Source organism: Adiantum capillus-veneris, chromosome 29 (assembly GCF_014529385.1).
Source record: "Adiantum capillus-veneris isolate H3 chromosome 29, ASM1452938v2, whole genome shotgun sequence".
NCBI classification, from domain to species: Eukaryota; Viridiplantae; Streptophyta; class Polypodiopsida; order Polypodiales; family Pteridaceae; genus Adiantum; species Adiantum capillus-veneris.
Window position 1 is genome coordinate 83,255,591 of NC_140959.1, and position 22,908 is coordinate 83,278,498.

The 22,908-nt window shown below is 42.5% G+C and overlaps 1 protein-coding gene and 1 pseudogene across 1 annotated transcript in view; both read left to right on the forward strand.

Annotated features, from left to right (window-relative positions):
* Positions 1 to 411: 411 nt before the first annotated feature.
* LOC147419496 (putative F-box/kelch-repeat protein At2g29860) lies at positions 412 to 6,903 on the forward strand (annotated as a pseudogene).
* Positions 6,904 to 10,284: 3,381 nt separating this feature from the next.
* LOC147419497 (small COPII coat GTPase SAR1A-like) overlaps positions 10,285 to 22,908 on the forward strand; it is a 28,019-nt gene continuing 15,395 nt past the window's right edge. The window contains exon 1 of the mRNA XM_086505996.1: positions 10,285 to 10,537. Coding sequence (XP_086362122.1) covers positions 10,409 to 10,537 — 129 coding nt within the window. The 5' untranslated portion in view covers positions 10,285 to 10,408. The remainder of the gene's footprint in view (positions 10,538 to 22,908) is intronic.

The following is a 22,908-nucleotide window of genomic DNA, read 5'->3' on the forward strand; positions in this document are numbered from 1 at the left end:
GTATATATATGTAATAAGTAGGTGACATGTAATCAAGAGAATCAATCAATAAAAGTTATTGAAAAGTTGTATGCTTTTTTGAAATAGATAGACAATGTTAAAATGACACAACAACAAGGTGGCAAGCACATTTGTGGACAAAGGGAAAGAGGAAAAAAAACGCTTTGTATGAACGTCATAATTGAGTAAAAGAATTGATACTTTTTGAAGAGTCAATAAATAATTTGAAAATACTTCTAACTTACTCTAGTTTTAGGAAATAAATATTGATTTTACTACTCTTTCTATTAACTTTTCACTTTGTTAGCATAACATCTCCATTCAAAATTATTGCTTCTCATTAAGCCATGTGTTTCTACTATCCTTCTTTTTTCCACATGGTCAGGCGCCAATATTAGCCCTGCTTTTTTTATGAGTGCAAGAGTTCTTCTAGGCATCCCAAATGATCTTTCCCTTCTGTGCTTGGCATGGCTTCCTTCACGATCATAGGCCAAGCATCACCGTGTTTCCCTCCTCTAGAAGTAGGTGAAGTCGCGGAGCGGAGCGTAGATCGACTCACACACACACACACACACACACACACAGATACACAGAGAGCTTACACAGTACGCAGAGAATTGTTTGAAGGGTTATCTCCCAAAACCTTATTATCCACAAAAGTATAAGTGAGTATATACAAAGAGTTAGTGATAAGTGAGTTAGGCGGGCAGGCGGCCATATCCGTATAAGAGGCCACTTGGGCTTTAATCCCAACAACCTCCCACTTAAAGTCCAACGTGGCACTTTAAGTAACTGTAAATCTATGAACATAAATGTACAAAGATTTACATGGCTGCCATCTATCCAATGCCCAATAACTCACGACAATGCACAAAGCCCTCTCCTGGAAGTCCCTTTGGGAGTAGATCAGTAGGATTGTCCTTAGTGTGGATCTTCTGCAGTTGTATCTGCTTGTCTTCAAGTACTTCCCTAATGAAGTATATTTCACATCAATATGCTTAGTCTTCGAATGGAACACTGGATTCTTTGCCAATTGTATAGCACTTTGACTATCACAATATAACTCTGGCATATCTACTTTGATTCCAAGTCTGCTACCAATCTACGAAGCCAAATAGCTTCTTTGCATGCCTCATTTGTTGCAACATAATCAGCTTCTGTAGTAGACTGCGTAATACAATCTTGTAATCGAGATCGCCATGATATGGCACCTCCAGCCAATGTAAAGACGTACCCTGATGTAGATCTCCTCTTATCCAAGTCTCCTGCATAATCTGAGTCAGTGTATCCTCTGACACTCAAATCCTGGCTACCATAGCATATGCACATACTCTTTGTATGTTTTAAGTATCTCATGATACCTTTCACTACCTCCCAATGTTTCTTGCCAGGATTTGACATATATCTGCTAACCACTCCCGCTGCAAATGCAATATCCGGACGTGTAGCAATCATTGCATACATCAAACTACCCACTGCAGACGCATATGGAATCTTATCCATTTCAGCCTTTTCTTCCTCAGACACAGGACAATCTTGTTTACTAAGTTTCACATATGGTGGCAATGGAACACTCAATGCCTTTCCCTTCTCCATATTGAAACGTTGCAAAACCTTGTCAATATACTCTGTTTGAGATAACTAAATCAACTTCTTTGATCTGTCTCTCTCAATGCGCATACCAAGTATATGACTTGATTCACCCATGTCTTTCATGTCAAACAATTTTGCCATCTTTGACTTCAAAGCTGAAATTTCTTCCAAGTGTTTGCCAACAATTAACATGTCATCCACATACAAAATAAGGATCAGCCAACTGCCATCCTTAGCCTTCTTTGTATATAGACAGTGATCGAACTCACTACGTTTGTAGCCTTGAGAAAGCATAAACTTGTGGAACTTATGGTACAATGCCCTCGGTGATTGTTTTAAGCCATAAAGACTCTTTAACAACTGGCATACCAAATCTTCCTCGCCTTTCTCAACAAACCCTTCTGGCTCTGCTACATGTAAATTTCCACATCTAAATCACCATGCAAGAACGCTGTCTTGACATCCATTTGGTGCAACACCAAATCCAATATGGAAACCAATGCAAGAAAGAATCTCAATGTAGTCATCTTGACCACTGGAGAGAAGACTTCATCAAAGTCAATGCCTTGTTCTTGCCTAAAGCCCTTGGCAACAAGTCTTGCTTTGTACTTTGGCTGACTATCATGAGCGGTGATCTTATACCTGTAAACCCATTTACAAGGTAGAGCCTTTTTGCCCTATGGTAATTTAACTAGCTTCCATGTCTAGTTTTTATGCAGAGTTGTCATCTCTGACTGCATGGCCAACTGCCATTTTTTCGAGTCAACCACTTGTAATGCTTCCTTGTAACAAGATGGTTCTCCGCAATCTATGAGCATGACATAATGTAGAGATGGCACATAATGATAAGGTGGTTTGAAGACACGCTCAGAACATCTCACCACAACTGATTCTGCCTCTCTAGCCACTATAGGCTGTTCCGGAGCCTAACCATGCTGTCTTGATGTGCTAGCACTAGGTCCATCTTCCCTGAAGACAACTCTTCTGATCTCCTCTGTCTTCTCTGGCTTAGCGTGAAACTTGGCTTCATTGAAATGCACATCATTGCTACGAATAACTTTTTTGGACTGAGGATCCCAAAGCCAGTAACCCATCTCGCCCGATTCTCCGTAGCCAAGAAATATACACTTCTTGCTCTTTAGTTCTAACTTATTCCTGAACTCCTTAGGAATATGGCTATAAGCTTCACAACCAAAGACTCTGAGATGCTTATACGAAGGTGCCTTGCCTGTCCATAGCATCTCGGCCACTTCACTCTTATCCAGAACCCTACTAGGAGACCTGTTGATCAAATGGACTGCTGTAGCTACTGCTTCCGCCCAAAATCCATCAGGCAACTCAGCATTTGACAACATGCTTCTGACCTTCTCTTGTATGGTCCTATTCATAAGCTCTGCAATTCCATTTTGTGAAGGATTGTATGGTGCAGGAAATTCCCGCTTTATCCCTTTTGCTTCACAAAAGTCTTGAATGGCTTTGGAAACGTACTCTCTACCATTGTCAGTTCTCAAGCACTTCAGCTTCTGACCACTCTGATTCTCCACAAGCTGCAAGAATGTCTTAAATACCTTGAGCACCTCATCCTTGTGCTTCAAGAAGTAAACCCATACTTTGCGAGAATAGTCATCTATAAAGGTACAAAAGTACGCTGCTCCCCCTAGTGACAAACTAGGCATTGGTCCGCATAGATCACTGTGCACAAGAGCTAACCGTTCATCCCTACGATTCCTCTTTGATCTGTGTGGTTCCTTTGTTTACTTACCATAAACACAATGCTCTCAAAACTCAAATTCTTGAAATGAAAAGCCAGGCAAATAACCATAATGAGAAAGTATTTCCATTCCTCTTTTTGACATATGTCCCAACCTACGATGCCATAGTGACACACTTGGCTGCTGAATCACATTAATTACATGGTTTTTAACCTCTGAAACATGTAAAGTGTACAGATTTCGTGACTTGCTGCCATGTGCTACAGTCATCGAACCTTTGGAGATCTTCCAAGCGTTGTTCCCAAAAACTGTCACGTAACCCGCATCATCCAACTTCCCTGTACTGATCAAGCTCTTTCGGATTGCTAGAACATGTCTGACATTCTTGAGCCATAAAGAAGAGCCATTTTGAAAATTCAACTGCACATCTCCCACTCCAAGTATGTCACAAACCTGCTCATTGCCAAGTCTGACATAATCTGTAGTAGCCACATATGATGTAAACCACTCTTTGTGCGGAGAAACATGTAAAGATGCCCATGAGTCGATAATCCAATCACTCATAGCATGTCCATCCTCTGCAGTTAAGAAAACAGAATCAAGATTGCTTGTGAGGAAGATGTCACCAGCTGCTATACCCAAATCACTGTCTGAACTAGATCCTGTGACATTCACCTCTTCAATCTTCACTGAACTCTTCTTTTCATCTTGCTCAGAACTCTTTGTTTTGCCTTTTTCTTGTTTCCACTTCATACAGTCTTGCTTCATGTGACCCTTCTTGCCACAATGGTAGCATTCTATGTCATCCTTTGACTTCGAGTCACGAGACTTACTTCGGTTTTGTGCCTTCTTACCCTTCTTCTATTTAGACTGTTGTCTCCCTCGAACGACCAAAGCACTATTGCCTTTGCCTTTGTCAATGTTCTTCCTGTTCACTTCCTCTGTGAGCAAGCTGCCTTCTACATTGGCACTTGTAAGACCTTATGGCGCGACAGAATTACTTAACGCTGTACAAAAAGTATCCCAATTGTCTGTCAAAGTGATTAAGAGAAACATAGCCTTCACTGAATCTGGGAAGACTATCTCCTGTGCTGTTAACTGGCTGAAAATTGTGTGAAATTCATTGAGATGATTTGACATGGCTGTCCCTTCCTTCATCTTCAAATCCACCAATTTCTTGAGCCAGTAAATCTGAGAAGCAGCACTTCGTTTCTCGTACATACCACATAGCTTTTGCCATACACCATACGCTGTAGTATCTTCTGCTACGTTGAAGTAAACATTTTCTGCCAGTGTTAGCATGATTGTGGAACAAGCTAACTCGTCAAGCTCTTCCCACTCATCTTCAGCCATACCTTCTGGTCTCTCCCCTTCGAGCTTCACTGGCTTCACTTGTTTTTTCTGCACCAAAACCTGTCAAATCTGCTTCTTCCAGAATGGAAAGTTTGTGCCATCCAGCTTCTTTATGTTGTAAAGAGTCTCACTTTGAGAAGATGCCATATCTACCAAACTGTTTACTTCTGGGAAAAATCCGGTAGAGTTTCCCCTGTAAACTGGACTCTATACACAATAAACAAGCTGTAAACAACAAGCTGAACACCTCTCCTCAAGAACTGTCAGTATTTTGAAAAAAATTTGACAGAGTCTCCCCTGTAAACTGAGCTCTGGGAACCAAAAGATAGCTCAAAAACAATCATAAATGGCTGACCAGTGACAAATCTAAAAATCTCTGTAATATGCTGTCATGTAAGCATACACTGTCTCTTGTTTGGGCGATCACAGAACCTGTATTTGTCTCAAGACTGAACCCTGAACAATGCCTCAACGGCCTGACGCATAAGATGTAATCCAGTGTCTACACAAAGTCATACATCCTATGGGATAAAAGTCGTCGAAGAAGATGCATGTAGAGGGGAAATCCAGCAACCTAATCCACCTCACACTGGGTAACCCAACCCCCAGTGCTTGGCTTCAAAAAACCTCACACACGACCCTCTCAGATGGCTCAGCAAACTGCCCAGAACTAGCATACATCCTACAATAGACCAATCACTGTCCTATGACCGCTGCGGCAGTCTGTCTGCTAGCGTGACTCATGACTAGCAGACCCACAATCACAGTACATCAATCTGCAATACATGCCAGTGGTGTCAAGCCGTCGTATGGCCACACCTCCCCTGGAACCTGGCAAGCACAAGAAGTAGCAATGCAGACTGCAATATATATATCTGATGATATACATGTGTACCTGGTCTATAGATGATGCTTTGAAGACTAATGAGTGATGTATGTCGATGCCGATATTGATGCCGACCACCTCCTGCTTGCCAATCTACACAAGACGGGTTTCTTTGCGGCTGAAACCTATCTTCTGATGTAGTACTCAAAACGAAATTCTGAGGGCATAAACATCTTCGAAAGGGCAGTAAAGCCGCAAGTCACCTACTGGAAATGTTCCCGGAACGCTGAGTGTGAATTTCCAAGCTCCGGATCCAGAATCTGCCTGAAAAGTGTGCGCGCGCGATTACGCAAAACCGCACTGAAACAAGCTCTGATAGCAATTGAAGTCGCGGAGTGGAGCGTAGATCGACTCTCTCTCTCTCTCTCTCACACACACACACACACACACACACACACACACAGATACACAGAGAGCTTACACAATATGCAGAGAATCGTTTGAAGGGTTATCTCCCAAAAGTGAGTATATACAAAGAGTTAGTGATAAGTGAGTTAGGTGGGCGGCCAACCATATCCGTATAAGAGGCCACTTGGGCTTTAATCCCAACATTAGGCCTTAGAATCTCGAGCCCTCTCCTCCCTTCGCCCTTAGCTCAACATCCACAAAAACCACATCCTTCTTTGCTTCATGGACCCTAGCTCGTCCCCACAATGGAGTCTATCATGGTGGGTCATCGATCCCGTATGTCGTGCTACTACCCCATCATACACACATGTCTAGCCTTCAATGGAAACGACTTTAGATCCATTGCTACCACCACTCCAAGGGAGTTCCTCTTCCTTGAGGGCATTGATTTCAATCACTTTGATGTGTTTCATAGATGGAATGTCTGGTAGTGTCTTTCAACATTGCTTACATCTATAATTATTACTTTTTTACAACCTTATGCATATTGCTGCTGGCTACATCCATGGTGGTAGAGTCCGTGGTTAACACTTCAACTACAACTGTGGTCCTCTCAGGACTATTTAAAGGCTGGATTGCACTCATATGTCTAAATGGGAATGGCTGTCGAACATGCAATATGGCCAGTGTTGGTGCGGCAACGGTCGCAATGGATGGTAAGTTGTATGTGATTGGTGGTGGCCAAGATGAAGAGAGCGGATGTTCCAGAGAGGTTTGGGATCCTAAATAGCAGGAATGGCTTGTTGTGCCTCAGTTGTGACCTTCCCAAGTCAAGTCTTTGGCCACTCAAATGTGAAAGCTGTCATTGATCTCATAAATATAGAGCTAGGGCTTCTCTCAAACCATAGTCACCTATTCTTGCATGTTCTTAAGGCATGTTGCATCATGTCACTCATGGATAGGGCTAGGAAGCTCTTGACTAATTTCCTCCCTCTCATGATCACCTATTGAAGCTCTATATTCAGTTCATACTGCATAGCCAGGGTATGTAATGACCTATTGATTGTGGCATCATTGCAGACATTGAAGTGGGAAAACAAAGGTAAGGACTAATTTCACACTGGCTTGTGTTCACAAAGCAACAACAAACCTGCTGACAAATCTAGGGAAGAGGCAATGTTACGTAAACAACTCAAGGATAGATTGCAACAAGAGCATGACGAAAGTCAACAAGAACGAGATTCTCTTTCCTAACCAGACTAAAAGCCTAATCCTATGCTCAAAAGAAAGATTTGAAGAAGTTAGCAAGATACACAAAGCTCCAAAGAAGGATTTGTACCATACTATACAAAGATGCCTATTCATTAGGGGAGATCTTTCTACAAATGAAATCACCTATGCTTGTACCTTGAAGGCATGTGGCCTTATGGAAGAACTTCACATGCATTTCGAAATTCATGATGGGAACATGCCGTGCTTGATGATGCTTTGGTCGATATAGAGATTCGGTGCCCTTATGAAAGCACAATGAATTCTTGATAAGCATACAAATTGTCATCTTCAATAGCACATTGATTGCAAGATATGCCAACCATGGCTATGGCAAGGAAGTTACACACTGTTATAACCACATGCAGAGTGAGGGTTTTTTTCCAAATGAAGTCTCTTGGCACTAATTGGAGGATATATCCAGCAAGGGTTGCCCAAGGAACCTGTCATAATAACTAATATCTAATTCTCCTAAATGATTTTCTCATGTTAAACTGATCATTTAATATGGGGAAGTACCAGGGGAGAAAAAGCTAGATTATTAGTAAAGCTAGCAGACTGGTCACAGTAGGGGGCCCACAGTAGGGATCCAAAGGGGTACCATCTGCACAAGAGCAATGTGCAATGTGCAATGAATGGGCTCCAAAGACCTTAGGGTTCAGCCCATTAAGACTTCCAAAAGGTTAAGTTCCAAAATTTCAAAGTGTAAAGTCCAATGGTCAATTGTAAATGGAATTGGATGCTTTGTGTGTGTGCAAAAGGCCAATAAGCTAGAGGACAAAAGCAAAAACATTTTGGGAAGATGAGAAAGCTTAATAAGGACTAGACACACACACACACACACACACACACACACACACACACACACACACACACACACACACACACACTATACACCTAAGCTTACCCTTTCCACAAAGTAAAGAGGAAACATGTCAGGCATGCAAAGAAACCCCCAATTCTTGCCTGAATCCTATTGGATGGGCACAGAGGTGGACCAATGAGAAGTTAGCTAGTGTAAACTAAAATTTTATTTTTAGAAATGCTCAAAAAATAACCAATAAGAAATAGTCTCCCTAAAAGACTATTGGACAGTCAAAAGGTCCAATGATAATTAAGCAGTTCCTAAAATTGCTTAATTTCTATTGGCCAAAGGACTAAAAGGTCCAATAGCAAAGCAGATAATTAAATTAATTATTTGGCATTTACAAAATGGAAAAAAGGATGGAAACTTGTCACAAGGCTCTTGACTGGGCCTCTCAAAGGCTATTGGCCAAATTATTTACGGGCCAATAGGAAGCCAGCAAGAGTAAAACTCATACTCAAATACTATTGGCTAGGCTTTTCAAGGGCCAATAGGAATGCAACATGAGTAATTGGCAAGGGGGGTCAACCAAGAGGAGAGAGGGGGCTGTTTTGGAAGGGCATTATTCCACACACACTCACACAACTCATGTGTAGAGCAAGAAAATCATCTCCTTCTCCAAGCTTTAATGGAAAGCTCATCTTCTTCTCCAAGTTTGAGAATGGAGGCCTACACCAACAACTCTTGGACATGGAATGCAAATCCAACCAAGAGCTAAGCTTCAATGCCATGCTTCTCTCCTCTATTATCTAATTACTAAGCAAAGCAAAGCTACAAGAGTAATTAAGTGAGGAAATACTTCTTTCTCGTAAGAATACTCCTTCTTCCTCTAGATCTACTCTCATACCCCGCTAGCTCTCACCATCTTCGAAGGTGTGTGAGGTCTTGGGTCTGAGACCAACGAGTAACTGATGTTATGTGTTATCACATGTAAGATTGGTGCATGAAGCTTCCATCTTCATAGCACCGACGAGTTTTTACCAAGGAACACAAAGAATTGTATTGTACAAAGTCTCTCTTAATGAGAGAAGTTATAATACAAATACCTAATGGAGGGGGGACCGGTCTATGTAAATCCGGTCCTCAATAGTTGTCAATTGTTCTATTTCTCTCTCTCTTTCAAGTATTGTTATGCCAAACTAATTAGGTGTTATGCTAATGTTGTTATCTCCAACCAAGCACTCTTGTATGCTCATTAGGAATTTGCTCTTAATGAAATGCTCACTATGTTAAGTTATTTTCCGCTATTTACAAGCTTTATAGACCAGTAATTGTTACAGAACCTCTAAACTATCTTTGTTCAATGCAACACAACCTTGGTTCAGTGTCCATTGATGAAGCAATATTTGCTATACAAGTCAAGCATAGGTAGGAAGAGTATGATGAGGAGTCAAAAGCAATGAGTCATATTTATGAGATTGCTCCTCGATCGCCATTGGAAGGACATACCATCCATACAATATAAAACATAATATTTTAAAATATGATTAAAAACATTAAATTACAAAAATGTTGACCCACTTTATGGTTTTTTGCGAGGTCTTCATGTCGTATACGAAACATTTTGATTGCAATGTACGAGGAAAAGCACACTGACAGTAAGCGCAAGCTCTCTCTCCCTCCCCCCCCCCCCCCCCCCCCCCCCCCCCCCCCAATCTTGTTCTCTTTTTCTCTCTCATGCACTCTCCCTTAAGCAATAAATATGTCAGATAGAAGTAAAAGTATTAATCTACCTCGTATTGTCATTTTTCTATCTACTTCTATGCATTATACACTACAATGCAGCTAACAAAGCACTCTAGTTCTTAACTCCATTTCTATGTGAACATATAGCTAGCAAAGCACTTTTGTAGTTTTTGTAGAAAAATGAGCAAACATCTTGCTTATCATGTTAGTGCTCGCTTGATTTGTACATTGCGACATGGTTTTTTAAGAAAGAAGTTCTAAAACATATATTGAGTACATCTTAATCCGTCGTGAAATTACGAAGAAAAGGCCAACCAAGAAATGCTCACATATCCTAATTTGTAGTGTAAAAGAAAAAAATTCGCTTGTCATTAAGTGGGCCTTAATTTTCAAGGTTAGATATTCGGCATTTCAATTATAAATCTCGATAGTCGTAATCGTCTTATTAGGTAGATCAATGCCATGAAAATGGGTTCTTTGGAGGTGCACAAAGAGGGGGCCCAACTCACTTGAATCCACAACCAAGTGGTTTCATTTACCATTAGACTTGTGTCCCTGGGGGCTATGGTTTAATTTTAATAATAGCATGAACAACTTAAACGACGAGACAAATCAAAGTTGAACTCCTGTCTGTACAACTCCATCTTCTTCAAAACTCCATCGACTACCTCGGAGTTCCAATCTGTTGTACCCGCCATGTTTTTGGTAGATTGGTTCTACAACTTTCTGGCCTCTCTCGGAATTTGGCAGAAGGAGGCCAAAATTCTTTTCTTGGGTCTCGACAACGCAGGCAAGACCACTCTGCTTCACATGCTTAAAGATGCGGTATGTGGAGCTTCCACAGCTTCCAGAGAGAGAGAGAGAGAGAGAGAGAGAGAGAGAGAGAGGCTGGATCAATAAATAAGGACGCCATGTATTCTCACAGCAATATTTAAATGGGTAGTGAATTGTCATGTTAACCTTGATAGGGTGATGAATGGGATGGCAGGTCTGGCTACAATGGTTTTATAATTTTGTCAATCAGGGAATAACTTCGTTGCGTATGGAAATACAGAGCTCACGGTTCTATATTCCACCTGGAAGACAAACATCCTAGCTGGTTTAGGGAACTAATAGTAAGTATATCACGCTCCGTGTTAGATCTTTGGAGGTCATCTCGTGAGTTTTCCCGTCTAGACCTTGTTAGTGAGGGCTTCTTTGTGGCTGTGCCTAGCCTTGTGAGGCATTCCTATAGAGTTCTTAGGCATCATGGGGGATTGTTTTTTTGTCTAGTGTGTCACTTGTGGCGTTTTTGGTGGGTGCCCTATTTTTATGCTTTTTTGATCCTTCATATTTCCATTTATTTGACATGGATTATTGAGGTGTGGGTCAGGCATTTTGGTTACTTCCTTATATAGGGAGAGGGAGGAGGACACTCGATTTTGGCATTGTTGTCTGCAAAACCTTGTATTCTCTCGTAAGTAGATTGCTCCATAGGGCTTGTCCACACTCTCTATATCTTCCCTCTCTAGCGTTTTTTCTCTCTTCTCTAGGCCCCCCCCCCCCCCCCTCTCTCTCTCTCTCTCTCTCTCTCTCTCTCTCTCTCTCTCCCCATGCGTTCCCTTGTCTCCACACCTTCTGGAGGGGCTGATGCGGGCTGCATTTTTTCAACCAGTAGGAGGGCGAGCTTACATCGCGGAGAGCACCCTTGGACTAGCGCTTTTGCATCGAGAGGGGACTCATTTGTATCTTCTGCGTGTTTGTCGTGAAAAACTATTGTGTGGTTGTCGACCAAGGAGTGTTGCTGATTTTCAGTGAGGAGTTGGACGAGATTTGGGTTGTGTTTTGAACATCGAAAGGTGATTCAAGTGCGATGGTTTGTGCCGGGTACCTTTGTAGATTTTCAGCCAGCCGGTTGGAGACTTTTGTGCGGCAGAGGGGTTGATTTGTCTGCTGTCAAAAGCAACTGCATGGCGTTCTTGATTGAGCTTTGGGTGATCTTAGACTTTGGTGACCAACCTTAATGACAAAGACAGTCTTGGGAAGGTAATGCTTCCAAATCGAAAGTGCATGTACCACAGTTGAAGGTTCCTTCTCATAGATAGGAGCATGTAATTTTGGATGTGACGGGTTTAAGGGTTATGATTTCTGCATCGAGGTCATAGACGCATTCCCTAGACTCACTCCCCCTAGAAAGGTGGTCTATGCCAATCTCATGGTCAAAGCCAGAATCCACTGTGCCATGATCAATGCTCTCTATGTGTTATTCGCATTTGAAGTCATCTGCTTGATGCTAGGACATCTGAGTGACCTTTGGGTCTTGGGACTGAGTTTTGTAGGAACCCGTGGAGGGGCCTAAAACCTAGAAGAAGAAGGAGAGAAATACAAACTCATGAAGTCTTGCCGAGGTGCCAAGGGGGCCTAAATCATAAAAAGAACACACACACACACACACATAGTGATAAGTTACGGAGAAAGATGACACGTGGCAGCTACACGTAATCCCGTAATTTGCACTGACATGTTGTACGGACATTTTCGCAAATTGCGCTGACTAATGATGTGGCACTGTTGTACGGATTTTTGCTTTCTGTGTTGGCAGCAGTTGGCAATTTTTGGGATAAGCTTTTGGATGCAGATGCGTTCAGCATTAAGTGCTTTTGGATCTGATGCTTTTTTGAGCTCTGTTTTGGGCATTCCTTGTAAGTTTGTAAGTGCCCTAGGGGTCACTCCTCTGGAGCATCTGGACGCAGGGCCTCCGAGAGAGTTGGGCCCTTGGGAGTTGTTAACTTGTTCTTTGTGAAGTGTAATAATAAAGAAACACCAAAAGGGGCACGTGTCTTTGTCTTGGCTCGGAACTCCGCCATGTGTTGTCTACTCTCTCCCTTTCTCTTTTTCAGTAGTTTTGAAATTCCTAACTTAGTGGTGTAGATTGCAGTTATCTCTGTGTTTTTGTCTCATCACTCGCCAAAAGTGATTACAGTGGTATTAGAGCCTAGCTTGCTTCCTTTTCCTCTGCAAATCAAAGCACGATCTTGTTGACATGGACGGAGCACTGGGAGATCTCACTGCTGAAGGAGGAAACCCACCTAGCCCTTCCACTAAGAGGCAACCTGAAGAGATACTTGCCTAGTACATGGTACGACAATTGGTCTATTTAGTTGGCTGCTGACAAATGACAGATTTGACTTGGAAACTTTACACAACTATTTGGGCACCTTGAATCCTGTGTAGATAGCAGTTATCTCGTCTGATCACTCGCAAGTGCAGATACACACAAAAGATTCTTCTTGATCCCAGGTACAAGTCCAAGTCTAGCAAGTGCAGATAACACACAAAAGATTCTTCTTGATCCTAGGTACATAAAGTGCATCAACAAGTGTGAAAGGACTGCCATTTGCAGCAGTAAGCACAATCTTTTCAACTCCCTAAACCGGATAAGAGGCATTGTTGGCACAAGTGACTGAATTCCCATGAGGGACGGACTCGAGAGAGGTGAACAATTCACGATGTGAGGTAATGTGCTTTGTAGCACCACTATCGAAATACCACACATGTGAATCTGCAGCAACTAACATGCATGCATCATGGACAACAGGATTGTAAGTGCACTGTGCACTAAAAGCCCATTCTGCATCAACATCAGCATCACAGTCTCCTTTCACAGAAGACTCAACAATGGCTATATTTGTAGTGGAACCACCCTCTTTCTTCTTAGCTTCTTTGGCCTTAACTTAGGACACTGCTTGATCAAGTGATCATTAGCTTTACAATAATGGCAACGCATCTTCTTTTTGCCCTTATCACTAGAATTGCCAGACAAAGTGCTGCCACCAGAAGCATTGAAAACAAACGTTTTGCCACTTGCAGCAGAACCATAAGAAGTGGCGGCATTGCTGTTACCACCCTTTCTTTGAGAAGCAATAAAAGCCTGTTCAACTGCACGCTGTCTAGTCCTATTCTTTCTGGAAAGTGACTCTTGCAACAACAATGTGCACAATGCATCAAATTTGACAACTTCAGGATTTCCTTGGGTCATAAGTCTCCAAGTACTACCAAAAGTCCGGTAAGAATCTGGTAAGGCATCAAGAATACTCTGCACAAGGGAACTATCTGAAATGACTTCACCTGCAGAAATAAGTTGCTCATTGATATCCTTGACACCAGCAAGGAAAGTGTCCATATTCATCTTCCTTATGCATAATCTTCGACTCCAGCTCTTTACGCATCAATGCAATTTTTGCCTCATTGCGGCTTGCATAAAGACCAGCCAGAATATCCCAAGCGTTTTGCAGATTTCACTGAACGAATGTGAGGAGTAATGGTGCGCTTAACAGACAACGCAATCAATGCATGAGCCTGCGCATCCTTTACATCCCAACGAGCTTGTTCTGCCGTAGGCAAAACAAGTCTAATAGTAGCAATCCTTGCAGCAAGACCTGCCACATCAATATCGCCTACATCCTCAGAACCAGGACGTACATCAATGTCTTGCACAATATTCCAAACGCCCTTTGACACATGAACATGTTGCATCATGTAAGCCCACAAAGGGTAATTGTCCCCATCCAATCTGTCCTCAACAGCAAACATCTTGAACACATCTGTGTTGTTGTTAGCCATGGAAAATGCCTGTACCTGATTTGAAAATTGCTCGAAATAAGGAGAAACTGAGTGAGACCAGTACGTGCTATATAGCACAACCCGTGGAATTGGAGCCGATCTCTTGAGACAGCTAATTCCAGTGTTGAAGGATTTCAGCTACTAGTGTGGGAAGATTTCAGACAGCAGACTAGACAGAAATCAGAGACTAGACTGAAATGTGGATACTGAAATAAGAATCAGATTTATAGATTGGAATAAGGTTCAGATTCAGATTTAGATTCAGAAGACTGGTCGAGAAGTAAGTATCACTGAAATATATACCATGATTGAGATTACAGATCAAGATTACAGCGAATATGATTACAGAGAGAAAGTATAGCCGCCAACACTGCCACTGATGCTCAATTACAATTATAGCCCAAAGCGCTAATACAAGTGATAACAATTGCCAACCCGATAATGATGTAATGGGCCCTATTTATACACTTCGGGTTTACTGTAGTAATTACTCTAGTAATTCCCTGCCCATCTTCTAAGAACATTTTCCCACATGGTGATTATTCAGCCGTCTACATCCTTCCCTTCTTTCTTAAATTTTGGCAAGATTCCAAAATTTCTGAAAAATTCTCGTCTGATTTTGATGTGAGACTGAAAAATCCATCGTCTGGTTCTAATGTTGGGGTGCAGGAGTTCAAGAAGGACCACGGATTGCGGGAGTATTTGACAAAGGTTGATATGGACTTGTGGATCCAGTATCTTGGCCAACAGCATAGCAAACAATTTTTCTGACACATATGTTGGGTTGTTCTTAAGGCTTACTGCTTCGGCTACAAACCTGTAAGCAGCTGAGGCTTCCAGTCCTGCTACTGGAACTCCTTGAGCACTTGCCTTGCGCTTCTTTCTAGACGTTTCATCCTCCTTCAGAGCGATGTTGATTTGCTGCATAATTGTCACAGACGGTTTGGGCTCATTAGGCATCCGAAATGCAAATGCAATGGCTTCTGGTGTTACTGACATCTTCCTGCTATTTACCATAGCAGTGCTAGTTTCAGCATCAAAGGAGTCAAGAACTTGCTTGATGATATTTGAATCAAAAGCAATCCTTGTAGCTTGCAACACAACTCGTAGATCCCAGAGTTGTAGCAGAGTCATTGCGTGATGAGTAAATGCATATCGTTGGATTTTACTGTAGGGAAGAACGGGAAGGCTTGCCTTTGCCTCAACAACTATAGCCTGGGTTTCTTCAAGAGTTTCCTGCATCTTTTCTGAGCGTTTCCTTCTACCCATACACTGTGAGGTCGATGACGATGAAATAGGCGAAGGAGAAGATGACTTACTTGTGTCGAAGCCGTTCCCTGGTGTCGCTGGTAAAACTGTCTGACAGTCAGCTGTCTTGTCAGAGGTCGAAGTTTGCGGCTGTAGTGAAGAAACCTCGGAGCTCGGCGATGGCGAATGGTTGACAGGAGGAAAGCGTCGCGCATGAGATTTATGAGGAAAAATGCTAACTCTCCTGACTGTTATACGTGTTCGTGCCATAAAAGCTCCACCACTCGCCGCTCCTAGACTTGTGTGCGCCGTTGCTGTCGTGGCAAACATGCATTGGACAAGACTGCGACCCATCCTTGTAATAATTACCATTGGCATACCACTTGACCGTTGGCCACTTAAAAATTGGAAAGTGTGTCCATACAGGTTTTGAACTGATTTCCACTCTGGCTGGACCATACTGGTACTGGTTCTTAGGTCAGCCTGATCTAGTTCTTCTGGTACTGGTTCTGAAGCTGGAACTGGTTGCACGTGGAAAAGACCAAAAACGTCTGATTCCAGTATCTCTTGATCAACAACCTCCAGTTCCTTAGTACCTTGTTCTATCCCAGTTTCTCTGGTCTCTGAATAATAAAGTTTGATCTTTGCTCCATTATATACTCCTGGCAACATCAGTCCAGATAAATCTTTCAATCTGACTGTGCCATTGGAGAAGACCCAATCGACCTCAAAAGGTCCTGCCCAGGCAATCTTCAAATTCGGCTTCTTTGGACCCAATCTAGAATGATAGAGAAACACTAAGTCTCCTTTCTGGAATTCTCGAACTTTAATTCGGCGATCATGCCAGTGCTTCCTTCTTTGTTGAACAATCTCCTGTTCCAATATAGCTCTTTGCCTGAGTTCATCTAACTGCATTAGTTCATCAAGCCTTTTCTTAAGATAATGGTTGAATTCTAATCCATACTTCACAGCCATTCTCAGACTGGGGATGACAAACTCCATAGGAACCACAACTTCAGTACCATACACCATTCTGAATGGAGTCATTCCAGTAGTTACCTTATAAGCTGTCCTATAAGCCCATAGAGAAGTCTTTATTGTCTTGTTGCTACTTTCAGCCTGTCCATTGCATCGAGGATAGTAAGGAGTAGATTTCCGATGCTTGACTGAAAGCATATCCAATAGGATTTCCATAGTATCATTGATAAAATGTGTGCCTTGATCAGTTATAATCTCTACTGGACATCCATATCGGCAGACAATATTCTCAAACAGAAACCTTGCAGTTGACTTGGCTGTGTTGTCAGGAAGAGCCTTAGCTTCAACCCACTTGGTAACATAACAAGTAGCCATCACAATGTACTTGTTCTTCCTGGGAGTCACTTTCTTAAAAGGTCCCATAAAATCCAATCCCCATTTCATGAATACTCCTAATGGTTGTATTGACATTAATGGAGTCATATCTGCAGCTGTTGGTCGGCCCATTCTTTGGCATATGTCACAAGTCTTACAAAAACTTCTGACATCAGCAATCAGTGTTTGCCACCACAGACCTGCTTGCAGAATCTTCTTGTAGGTTACTTCGTTGGAAAAGTGTCCACCAGACTCACCATTATGCGCTTCTGAAATCACTTGCATTCTTCCTTCCATAGGGACACATTGTCGAAGTATACCATCCACACCTAGTCGATAAAGTACTCCTCTGATGATGGTAAATTTCAGGCTTTTTATAATCGGAGCTTTCTTCTGATTCTGTTTCCAATCCTCTGGAAAGGCACCTTGGGAAAGGAATTGATAAATATCATACCATTCAGGATCCACTGATTCTTCTGCTTCTAACTGAAATAACTCAGCATCCACTGGCTCATCTCTCAGAGGTGATTCTGAATATCCCTCCGTACTTCTAGAAAGAAAGTCAGCTCCACAATGGTTTCGGCCAGGTTTATGGAAAATTCTGAATTCAAATTCCATAAGGAACATCATTCATCTTATCAGCCTGCCTTGAATAATGACTTTGTTAATCAGAAACAGAAGAGCTTGATGATCCACATAAAAATGGAATAATTTTCCCAACAGGTAATGCCTGAACTTCGTTGCGCTAAAAACCATTCCGAGAGCTTCTCTTTCAGTAGTCGTATAGCCTTGTTCAGCCTGACTGAATCTGCGACTAGCAAAATAGACCGGATAGTCTGTTCTGCCATCTGGCTGAGCTAATATTGTCCCCATTGCCAATCTTAAAGTATCTATATGTACATGAAAAATAATATCCCAATTCGGCTGCCTAAGGACTGGTTTACTGGTAATGGCTTTTTTCAAATTCTGAAAACTTTCCTCACACTTAGCAATCCAATTGAACTTGCTGGTCTTCTTTGTAAGCTCATATAGTGGTACTGCTTGAGCAGCAAACTTGTGTACAAATCTTCTATAGAAATTCACATAACCCAAGAAAGAACTCAACTCTGAAGCAGTTCTGGGTGCTTTAGCTTGCTAGACATGCTGTATTTTGTCATTGGCCATCTCTATTCCATTGCGGGAAACCACATGTCCCAGTAGCTGTCCCTTCCATACTAGAAACACAGATTTGAATGGATTCAAACAAATCCTCTTCTCTTGACAGCGTTTAAAAACCATTTCTAGGAATAAAAGGTGCTGGTCCTCATCTGAATAGACAGTAAAGTCATCCATGAAAATGGCGAGGAACCGATGAAGAAATTCATTAAACATCTCCATCATACACCACTGAAAAGTAGCTGGTGCATTGCACAGGCCAAAAGGCATCACCAGATACATGAATGCTCCCCACTCAGTGATGAAAGTGGTCTTGGCCCTATCTTCAGGAGCAATCTGTAACTGGTTATAACCGCTATAACCATCCATGAAGCTATACATCTCATATCCTGCGATCTCATCAAGCAACATATCAGTAAAAGGTAAGGGAAATGGATCCTTAATAGTCTGGGCATTTAGTTTCCTCTAGTCAACACAAACTCTTAATTTCCCATTCTTTTTAGGAACGATGACTATGGGAAATAACCAATCACTGCTTGCTACTTCTGTGATGAACCCAGCCTTAAGAAGATTATCAATCTCCTCCTCGACCTTCTTTGCATGGTTGGGGTTCATGCGGTATCTTTGCAATGTTACTGGTCTAGCATCCGGTTTCAGTGGTATTCGGTGCTGACAGACTTCAAGATCTACTCCCTTCAAATCTGTATGTTTCCAGGCAAACACATCAGAATAGTTCTGGAACATTTTCCGTGCCTTTTCCTTCATTGCCGGTTTCAGGTGCTTGTTGACTTTGATCATTCTGGGATTTTCCTCTGATCCCAGGTTCCACTCCTCTACTTCCTGATCATCTGGAAGCAACCAGTTTGGTCCGCCTCCTTTTCGTTTGGTCGAATCTTCAGCGTAGTCTCAAGAAGGTCCATTCATTTCTGGATCATTATTCTGATCCAGTGGGTACTCTTCAGAACATACTGGTTCTTCTATTATATCAGTATCAGTTGGTTCCTCCATTCTTCCAGTTAGCTGAACTGTTCTTTCCCCTGCATTGACTTCAGTAAACTGATCAGGGAATTGTCTCTTCTGCTTGTCAGCTTGCTCTTTGTTCAGTAGGACTGCATTCAAATCGATTTCTACCAAAGGAAACATGTTCATAGCTGCTAGCATTCGCTCAATTTTCTTGGCTCTGTATTTCTGACACAACTCCTTCGGCCTCAGTTCCTTTTTCCAGCTCCTGGTGTTGTTAGTTTGGATTTTGATTCTGCCGCTGGTCCCTTCTATGGTGAAAGTTTGGTTTGCATAGTCATGAACAGCATGTGCTGTTCTTAACCATGGGCGGCCTAGTAGCATTCCATATGCTCCCTACACATCCAAGACTAGGAAACTCGTCGCCTGTACGACTCGATGATCTGCCATTCTTACTTTGAATGGTGCTGGTTTCATGTTAGTGATACCCATTCTTTGCTGAAGATGGGCTCCCATTATGTTGACTCCTGCTCCTCCATCCAGTATGACGCTTGAGAGAGGTCTACCTGAATAAGTGGAACTTCATCATCCCGGATAGCTGTCAGGTCCACTGTTCTGGCCTCTGCCTCAGTCTTCCTACGTTGTCTAATAAAGTTTGCCACCTTAGGCAAGGTCTTTCTTATATCCTCCAGCTCTACAGTCAGCTTCTGGATTCTATCACAAATTTTCACATGAATTTCCTCTCGCTCTTGGTCAGACTGATTGTCAGAGCTTAAAGAACTAGTGTCTTCACACTGCCATTCTTTAGCAGTACTTCTACTCTTTCCATCCACTCCCATTTCATCAGCTAGTCCATGTCCTACAGCCAGCATGGTCTCTGTCATGGCCGGTACTGACTGATCTTTATCAGTCGATTAGGCTGGTATCTTCTGAATGACTCTAGCTTCGGAACTTTCTGGCTGCTCTGGCAGCTTCTTAGCTAAATCCTCTGTGATTTTAGCTGCTAGTTCCCGCTGCTCTTGCCACTCATCTACCACCTTCTTTTTCCCTTTGGCCTTCCAAACTTCTCTTTGTTGAGCCCACTTACTGCTGCTAGGATTGACTGGTACTTCTGGTCTGGAATTTCTTCAATGATTACTCCCTTGCTCCTGGTAACCACCTTGACTGGGACTGGCTCTGGTGCCTTAGCTTCAGTAGCAGTCGTTACCGGTGCATCTGGACATTGGGTTGCAAAATGACCATACTTCCCACAAGTATAGCAATTCATACTCCTGGTCTGGAAGTTGCCTCTTCCTCTTCCTCTACCCATTCCTGGTTGGTATCTGCCACGTCCTTGACCAGTACCACTGGTACCTGGTCTTTCCTCTTGAGCTACTTTGATTGGTTCTACCAGCACTGGTTCAGTGTAGGCAACCACTGATAGATCCTTTCCTTTCTTAAAATGGTGAATTCGGATGCCACAATTATTCCATAGGTGACCAAAGGCCTTGCAGTAGGTACATTGTGGACATTCAGTGGAGATGTGGTCCTTGGATTTACATCTTGAACACCAAGTCTCCATCTTTCGGACCGGTTGTCTTGTGTGGCTAATTTCTGCAATTTGCCTAGCCATTTGTTTAATTTTCTTGGTCCATGATCCCTTCTTTGATTTCTCCTTTGTTCGTTCATTGGAGCTGCTCTCGGAGCTGCTGGACGTTGCACTGGAGTCAGAAGCTTAAGTAGCCGAACTACTGCTACTGGTCCTTCGCTTCTTGTGGCTCTTTTCTTTCTTAGCCTGCTGTTCCAGCTTTAATGCCCTTTGGACCAGATCATTGAATTTTTTTGTAGGGGCTGGTACTTCTTGTTCCCTAAGCTTCTTGCTTCTGAACCCATTCAGAAACCATGCCCTCAATCTCTTCTCAGACGGCGGTTCTTGCAACTGCCTGGTCAGTTCTTTTATCTTTTCTACATAGCTGCGAACTGACAAATTCCTCTGTTTGATCTGATCCAATTCCTAGAGAATATCCTCGTCCGCTCGATTGTCGGAATATTCCAACTTCAAGGCCTTAAGTAATTTGTTATATGATCTCAGCTGGCATGCAGGGTAATGGTAATACCATTTCCTTGCTGCCTCCTTCAAGGTTTGTGGAAAATATTCCCCCCAATCATCTTCATCAATGTTTTTTAGTTCAGCATACTGCTCAAAAGCTTGTATGTGAACATCGGGATCATCCTTTTTCCCTCCTTTGAATATGGGAAAGGAAATCTTTAGGGAAGCTGTGTAATCATTTCGATTACTGCTGATCCCACCACTTCTCTTCTTGGCTTGAGAATGGCGCTTGGGAGCCTTCTTGCAATTGTCAGTGTCAGCATCCCAATCAATCTCTGTCTCTGTCTGAGTATCAGTATCTTCTCTGTTTTGTCTGCTACGAATACGATGACTTCCCTTTCTGCCCTTGGTATGCTCATCTCTTTGGCGAGACTGAGAACTCTTGGAACTCTTTGCCTTTCGTGCTTCCCGTTCTGCCCGTCGGCGTCGAGAATGACTGGAGTGCTGTGAGTCGTGCGCCTCCTCAGCCTGACTATGCTCCTCCTGAGCCTCAGTGTCAGTCATTTTCTCTTGCTTGGGGTCAGACTCTCTTCCTGACTCCTCAGGAATGGGGTCCACACGATTGGTAGATTTACGGCCACGATTGGACTTTGGTGCCATTGTTGAAAACTTCAACTGGGAGAAGAGTCTTTCAGTCAACGAGCTTCAGCTCGAGCCACCGTGATCGCCAAAATGGAATTGGAGCTGATCTTTTGAGACAACTAATTCCAGTGTTGAAGGATTTCAGCTACTAGTGTGGGAAGATTTTAGACAGCAGACTAAACAGAAATCAGAGACTAAACTGAAATGTGGATACCGAAATAAGAATCAGATTTATAGATTGAAATAAGGTTCAGATTCAGATTCAAATTCAGATTCAAATTCAGAAGACTGGTCGAGAAGTAAGTATCATTGAAATATATACCATGATTGAGATTTCAGATCAATTTGAATTCCTTTGGCACTCATATGCCCAAGCCGGTAGTGCCACACCGCACTATCGACAGATTACAGTGAATATGATTACAGAGAGAAAGTATAGCCGCCAACACTGCCACTGATGCTCAATTACAATTATAGCCCAAAGCGCTAATACAAGTGATAACAATTGCCAACCCGATAATGATGTAATGGGTCCTATTTATACACTTCGGGTTTACTGTAGTAATTACTAAGTAATTCGCTGCCCATCTTCTAAGAACATGTTCCCACATGGTGATTATCCAGCCGTCTACAACCCGCAGTAGAGTGTATGGGACCTCTTATGCAGTATTTGGCACTGACAGAAATACTGCACAAAATGACGAAATTGCCTGTGTAGTCCTGGATGTAGTAGAAACGGAGGCCGAAATGAGCCCGAATCAGAAATCTGAGCAGACTACGCTCTACGAGCTTTCACGAATTTTTTGTCGACCTGCGAAGCTCGCCAAAGCTCACTGAAATCGGAGAAAATGAGCAGGGGTGTGCTTGAGCTACTGGCGACTAAGCCCAGGAGGACGCAACCTGCACTGCTACCAATTGTTGGAATTAGGGTTGCAGGAAAACACACACAGCTTGGAGAAGACGAAGGAAGCTCAAGACACACAATAGAGAGTGTATTACTTAGTGTGCAATGGAAAGATAGATAGCCCTAGAGCGATGGTCATATATACAATGCTTGGGGGAGCTAAAGAGGGAAAAATGCCCCGGCGGTCCTAGTGTGTTCACACACATCACTACCACATGTATATGGTAACAAGACGTGTCTTTTCATTTGTCCCTCTTCGTCTCCTTTATAAGGAGCCTATTGTACTTAGTTTTCAAGCATTCA